Below are 6,845 nucleotides of genomic sequence, written 5' to 3' on the forward strand. Positions count from 1 at the left end.
CCTGTTTGGGACACTAATCAGCTGGGAGCCAGGGTTCAGATGAAGGCAGCAGGCAGCTCTGGGGTAAGCTCTCACAGGAGCCTGGTCAGAGATGCTTGCTAGGCAGGCAAGGGGGCTTGCTGGACTCCAGGCTGGCAGCTGAGGGGCAGCACAGGATGGATGCGCTGACCTTGAGCTAGGTTGAAGCAGGAGCCCCTGGCATGTAGGGTCCAGAGCCCCAGTGCAGGCGCATGCTCCAGTGCATTAGCCCACTAGTGCTGCAGGCACATATAGGAGCCGAGCTAGGCTGGCATACTGTGGTCGGAGTGCAGGCTCCCAGGGCAAGGGCTGGGAGTCCTGACTCTGGAGGTGGCCAGAACGCCTTCCTCAGCCACCCTCTGGAAACCCGCCTCACCTCGGTGGCAGTCTTGATCACGGGCCCCCTTGGCAGGCCCGAGCAGGGGCCCGGCTGTCTGCAAGGTTCTCAACGGGGCTGCGAAAGTGCTGTACAAGCTGGTCTCCGGCCAGTGGGGTGGAACCGGGGCACATGGCTGCGGTCGAGGATGAACTGGCTCCTAACCTGTGATCTTCCCAAACAAGCCCCAGAACGCGGCTGACCGGAGCCCCCGAGACGGCATGAGGAGATGGGGCCAGGCCAGACTGCTGGAGGATTTACTTCCAAAATGCAACATTAGCACAGGCAGACGGTGTGCCCTGAGCAGGTGAGGGCCCTGCTTGGGGCAGGGGCACAACAGCTAGGTCTAGGGCTGGGTGCGGGTGCAGCTCCTGCCAGACTCCTGAGAGTGTCGACATGTCCGGCCTCACCAGGGACCTCCCAGCCTTGCATCTGAAACACTTGTCTGCTGCAGGGATCCAGCACAGTTGGCCCCATCTGACGCACCTGCAGCCCCTTGGAAAGGTGAAGCCAAGGCCTCTGAGTCCTGGTCACTCCAGGCCCTTGTTCTGAAAGAGCTTGAGGATGTGGTTTTCAATCACCTGTTGCACTGATGGGGGCAGAAAGGAGAAACAAGGCAATAAGTCCCAGGAGGGCTTAGCGGGGGCAGAAGGCAGCATGTGCCTGCTCCCTAACCCAGCCAGGACAGGCAGAGCCCTGATGGAGTAAAAAGAGCTTCAGCTGCTCTGGGGTCACTGCTGTGTGTCTACGCTCCTGCAGTGGAAGCTAAACCCAGGGCAGGCGGCCCTGGTTCAGCCTCCCCCTAACACGGTGCAGCGTTTCATCTGTCCACTCTTTGCGGTCTCTAGCAGCTCTGTGTGGGGTTGGAGTTATTCCTGCTCCATCCTATGGCCCCCACCCACCCCCCAGCCCTCACTAGCTACTGGCTGCCTCTGCTCCACTTAAAGACGTCTCTGGAGAAGTCCCAGGTTAGGGCAGCTGGGAGTGTAGGGGTAGGAGCCTGCTGGGAACTCCTGGCCCCTTCCCTGCGCAGCAGGATACTTGCCCTTCTTGTGTCCCAGGGCGACAGCCAGGTCCATAGGGGTGTAGCCAGAGTCGGCCTCCGTGGTCAGATCTGCTCCACGAGCTGCAGGTAGACGGGCGCACAGGTTCAGGGACCACCCTCTCGCCTGCACTGACGCCCTGTCCCAGGCTTGGGAGCAGCACATGGTACCCCAGGGACTCTGCTTGCCCTGCGCCATGCTAGGCAATGGAGCCCGCCCAGCACTTGATGCCTGCGACAGTCTGGGGCTCCAGGAGCTCTAGCTTTGGCCTGTCACCTGCTGCTGCCCCAGGAAAGAAAGCCACCAGCCCTTCCCCAAGCCAACTCAGCGCCTTCCCCAGGTCAGACCCGCCAGACACAATCTGCCCTGGCAAACCACGGCACAAGCACGGTCTCGTTACCTAGCAAAGCCTCCACGCACTTGACGTGGTTGCCACGCACCGCGTACAGCAGGGGGGTGCCGCCGTTCTGCAAGGGAACAGAAGGCAGCTGTCAGAGAGCCCCGTCTTCCCCTGCCCTGAACACCCGTGCACCCAGGAGGCCAAGGGCAAGCTTTGCTGGGGCTTCCTGGCAGTTTACTGGGGGCACTGGCCGCCTGGGTGGCTCAGCTGGGGCTGGCACAGTGATCCTGTGAGGGGATGTCAGGCGTGATCACAGGAGGCCACGCTTTGCTGCGCCTGGTCACGCCAAGGAGGGCTGTTCCCTCCTGCCCGCGGGGCAAGGGCTGGGGCTCATCAGGCCTTCCCTTGGCTCTGTCTGTCCAGGCTGCTTGAGGCTCCACAGCCAATTTCAGGGCTTGGAGGGATTTTCCTTCTATGAGGCAACAGGGCATTTTTAGTTCCTGGTTCACTTGCTCAGGGTCTGTAAATCACTGCAAGGTCAAGCTCTCTGCAGGCAGCCCCTGGGCTTGCAGGGCCACTTTGTCCCAGGGAGCAAAGAGGGATGTTAACCTGCCTCTTAGAGATCCATCTCTGCCAGGTCAGCCACCTGGCCCCTGCAGCAGCAGCGCTAGGCTCTGCTACGTGCACTGCTCTACCTTCTCTGCACGCACAGACCAGCGGCCTTGTGCAGGCCTGCCCTCTCCTTCCTGAATTTGCTGGATTACACCCAGAAAGCAGCTGCTGGATTATTTTTAAAGACGGGTTTTTTAGAGGTGTGTTTAGCAGCAGCTGCCACTGGAGCCCAGGCCGCCTGTTCCACGGCCGGGGCCGTAGCAGAGTTACCCAGTCGTAGATGTTGATGTCAACGTTCCTCTCCAGCAGCATGATCACGATGTCGGTGTATCCCCCTGTGCTGGCCAGCGACAGCGCGCTCTCCCGCTCCTTGCCCAGGATGTGGGGGTCGGCACCCTGGGGATGGCACAGGGCCTCAGCCAGCAGGTCACAGGGAGGCAGCTCCCTGCAGCCCTGTGTCTCGCTGTTTAAGCTGCTTAAAACAGAGGCTTGCAGGAACTAATCAGAGGAAAGACTCCAGCCTGCCCCCCGCGCACACACCAGGTTGCCCTGTTCATTGCCCTGCCAGGCTCAGGACCATTGTTCTGCCTCCAGCCCTATGCAGAGCTCAGGCAGGAAGCTCCAGGCACTGGACCCCTCCCCACAGGGTAGAGGCTTTTTGTCCTCCTCGCTTACCCAGCCCTTCCCTCCCAGCCTGAAGCACGTCCTTAGCATCCCTCATTGATGCACTGCGCTTCATAACCTCAGCCTCTCCCTTGTCCTTATTGATATATGCGGCTGTTTTGCTTCTACCTGCTGCCCTCATTTCACCCGTGAGCCAGGCTGGGCTGTTCCACAGCTCCTATTCCTTGGCTTTTTAGCCATATAATCAAACTCTTCCTAAAGAGCTCCCAACTTCCTGCAGCTCTCAAAACCCTGGATCCACAGGGCCTGAGGCCTCTGGGCCAGCAGTTCCCTGTGGAAGGAGGCCCCATCAGCAAGGAGCTGTGCCAGGATGCCAGAAATGCATCTCAACAGCGGGCACGTTTGAGGGCCCCAAGGCGCAGCATGAGGCTGGTGCGGCTCAGAGTTCATTACTGGGACAATGCCTTGGCAGTGCACTGAGGGGGGATTACGCAGCCCTGCGATAAGCCTGATCTCAAATTACCAACAAGCAGCTATTTAATTACAAACGGCTCTTTCTGGCCATAAGATAAGGTTCTTAGTGGTCTTGACTTCACCCATGGGCTCTGTGACTGGGAGAACGGCTCAACGCTAGCCCCTAGACCATTTCCCTTGGGGAACTGGGCTTCCATTTTGCTCTGCTCAACGGAGCCAGTGGCTAAAGCCACTGGGAAGCTCTGGGGGCTGTGGACACCCCTGTCCTGGAGACCTGCAGGCAATCTATTGTTGGGTGGAGGGGGAGGAAAGAGACCTCCAACCCTGTGGGATAGATGCAAGGGGCATGCCAGCATTTGGGGACTTGCTGGTGGGGGTTAGGCAGGGTGGGGAGGGGGCATCCCCAGGACAGGGGGTAACTTAGAACCTCACTCCAAGGGCAGCAGCTAGCAAGGGAGGTGCTTTCCTTCCAGGACAAGGCAGGTCCTGCCAGCCCAGAGCTGATGAGCTGTGTGGGAGGACGCCCTGCACTCGGTTCCCTGCGCAGTCCAGCCAGTCCAGCACTGCAGGTTCAGCTCTGGCAGGGGGGCAGAGGTCCCAGGCAGGCACCCAGCGAATGCCCACGCTGACACCATCCACTCACCCATTCCAGCAGGTGACGGACAGTCTCGATCTCCCCGAAGGCCGAGGCCCAGATTAGCGGGGTGAAACCTCTCTCGTCAGGCTTGTTCACCAGGTTCTTGCCTATGCAGAAAAAAAAAGCCCCGCGTGAATAAGCCACTCCCAGCACCTGCACTTACATAGCCCCATTTCACAGGTGGGGAAGCCACGGCCCAGGCAGCCACGTGACTCTCACCCAGGACACGGGGAGTTCCTGACTCCCAGCCTGGGCCCCAGCCCTGTGTGCTCCTCTACAGGATGATTCAGATCCTTAAAGCAAACCCAAGGGACATCTCCCCACTCCCCAAGAGGGAGGCACTCTTCAGCTGCACCCTGCATATCCACCTGCCATGCCTTGAGGCAGTGACTCAGGGCAAAGTCCGGGGGAAGGACAAAGCAGGTGAGATGTACAGGAAGGAAACTGGGGAAGAAAAATCCAAAGCAGGAAGACAACAGGAGCCTGGTTCTTCCAAGAGTGCATGCTACAAAGTACCCCTGTGGTCCAGAGCTGGGCCCAGCTCCAGGGATCCTGGCTGCCCCACCCCACAGCTCTCACCCAGAGGTGGGACTGCCTGCTCGGGAGGCAGCGGTGGGGATGGCTGGGCAGTGTGGGAAGGGCAGCGCTTGAGGGAAGGGGTGGCACTCACCTCTTTGGAGATGCTCCTTCAGCTGGCTGAGCTCCCCCTGTGCTGCCAGCTGGTGGATGGACAGAGCTGGGTGGGAAAGGGGACATTGGGTTAGGACAGTGGCAGGCAGCTGCATGTGGCATGGGGCACACAGCCTTCCCCACAGGCACCATCCATTCCAGCCACCACACCCCCAGACCCTGTTACTCACTGTCGAGCGTGGCCGGCAAGGCAGAGACCTCATTGCCTCTCTGCCGGTTGGTCAGAGTGGTTGAATGTTTCAAAGAAGAGCCTGCTTGGTTGGAGGGAAGGAGAATTAAAGCACGATTATGTCAGTGGGAACATCTTGGACAGCAGAAGCTGGGCTGGTCCGGGCTGGGGTGGGTGGGCAGGGGCAGGAGATAATGCACTGAATGACCCCAAGCACAATGCTACCCCCTCCTGCCATGGGGAGGAACCAGCCCTATGTACTGAACTTTAACCTATAATCATCAAAAGCAGCCTCTGGCATTTGTCCGCTCAACCCGAGACGCTCCGGGCCCCTTTTCCCCTGATGGGTGGAAGCAAGCTACAGCTCCTGCTGGAGCCTCCAGCTCTAGCACAGCACCCCGAAGCCATGGCCCCGGACCAGGGTACCCAAACCTCTGCCCCTCCAAGCTCCCTGCTGCTGTACAGGGCCCTGCCTGTCATGGGCGCCTCTTGCCTGCCTCATCTGGCTACTTGCTCGACAGCGCAGGGATGTGAGGGCGCAGGCTCCCTGCAGTGCACATCCCACCAGAAGCTACGCTGGGGCCACCACTTTGAAGCCCAGACATACTGACCATCAAGGGCCGAGGCCTCACTGCCTCGCTGCTGGCTCGCCAGGATCACGGAGGGCATCAGGGACGAACCTGCTTTGTTTGAAGAAGTGAGCGATGACTTTTCCCGGACGAAGATTCCCGGATGATGAGATAGGACCACAACTGTCCCAATCCTAGGCCCGCGTTCTGCCCGGGGATGAGATACCAGCCCTGGGGTCCTGCCCTACCAACCACCCCCCTCTGCCACCCTGCAGCCGAGGGATGCAGGGGCTGCTGGGGCATGTACATAGCCACGGCTGGGGCGGCAGCTCTGATGCACTCGGCTGTGGGAGAGCTAGGGGCGGGTTTATAGCTCAGAGCAGCCTCCTGCCTCACAGTCCCCAGAACCCGCGGGAGGCAGGTGGCAATAACAACATGCCCCTGGGGTACGAGTCCAGCCCCTCTGTCCCGTGTCTTCTGGGCTCTTGGGGGGCCTCTCAGCCACAGCAAACCCAAACTCCCCACCACATCTCTCCCCGCCAGTTGCTCACCGTTGTGATCAGGGGGGGCCTGGCCAAAGCATGGTTTCACATCCTCCTGCTTGCAGGGATACAGACGCGGAAACACCGCGGCCAACTCGTCATCCTCCCGGGCCACAGCCTCGGCCAACTCCTCCACCTCCCGGTCCTCTTCGCATTCGCGCTTCAGGCTTTGGCACCCGCTGGAGCCCTGTGCAGAGGGGCTGGGTGCCGTCCGTCTGCCCTCCATGGGCACAACTGCAGGTTAACAGGAAAGTCATCAACCAGTTGCCTGGCACGGACACCAATCTGTGTGCACACCTCTGCCGGGGAATGGCAGGATGCATATGCCTGCTGGTTAGCTCACGGGGGAGCTAGACAGCACCTTGCAGCGCAAGGGTTGGTCTATTCCTGGGGGTGCACGGGGCAGGGCTCCCCATCACCAGGCCCACCCTGAGCACTGGGGCACAGCATTTTTTTGCAAAAGCTGGAGATTTTCCCGCGCTGCAAGGGAGACTCGTGACTTCCTTGGTGCCGTGCAGAGTTTCCCGCATGGGGTGGGCATGCGCGGCTCTTCTCCCCCCTCACATCTGCCCTCGCCCCAGCTGCTCCCGCCCGTCTGCGGGGTGATTCTCCCCTGCCCCCACCGCTGCCGCTTCCCCGCCCCAAAACTGAAACCAACTTGTCGTCCTGTGAGGCAGTGGCCAGGGGTGGCGCCAGCCCGGCCCAGCCCAGCGCGGGGGTCCCGTCGGGGCGCTGCCCGGGCCCGGCTGCT

General features: G+C 60.6%; 1 protein-coding gene across 2 annotated transcripts; it reads right to left on the reverse strand.

Moving 5' to 3' along the window:
• Positions 1-635: 635 nt before the first annotated feature.
• RFXANK (regulatory factor X associated ankyrin containing protein) lies at positions 636-6,839 on the reverse strand. Of its 2 annotated transcripts, none has more exons than XM_019513600.1 (10): positions 6,753-6,839; positions 6,104-6,328; positions 5,595-5,666; positions 4,985-5,065; positions 4,795-4,860; positions 4,131-4,231; positions 2,660-2,785; positions 1,838-1,904; positions 1,440-1,520; positions 636-983 (listed from the first exon to the last, which is right to left on the reverse strand). In XM_019513600.1, exons 2-10 carry the CDS (start codon positions 6,318-6,320, stop codon positions 925-927), a joined length of 870 nt encoding a protein of 289 aa, XP_019369145.1. In that variant the 5' UTR covers positions 6,321-6,328; positions 6,753-6,839; the 3' UTR covers positions 636-924. The 2 variants fall into 2 exon arrangements, with proteins under 2 accessions (XP_019369145.1, XP_019369144.1); XM_019513599.1 differs by lacking the exon at positions 6,753-6,839 and adding an exon at positions 6,422-6,659 and having other exon boundaries at positions 4,131-4,227; positions 4,791-4,860.
• Between the last annotated feature and the right edge of the window lie 6 nt (positions 6,840-6,845).

This window comes from Gavialis gangeticus, unplaced genomic scaffold (assembly GCF_001723915.1).
Source record: "Gavialis gangeticus isolate Ggan-Ray unplaced genomic scaffold, GavGan_comp1, whole genome shotgun sequence".
NCBI classification, from domain to species: domain Eukaryota; kingdom Metazoa; phylum Chordata; order Crocodylia; family Gavialidae; genus Gavialis; species Gavialis gangeticus.

Excerpts from the sequence above, each read along its gene's own strand:
- RFXANK (XM_019513600.1), bottom strand. The coding sequence starts at position 6,320 with ATGGAGGGCAGACGGACGGCACCCAGCCCCTCTGCACAGGGCTCCAGC. Across the intron at positions 4,861-4,984 it reads CTTGCCGGCCACGCTCGACA|CTCTGTCCATCCACCAGCTG; the intron begins GTGAGTAACAGG and ends TTTCCCACCCAG. Across the intron at positions 1,905-2,659 it reads ACATCAACATCTACGACTGG|AACGGCGGCACCCCCCTGCT; the intron begins GTAACTCTGCTA and ends GTTCCCTTGCAG.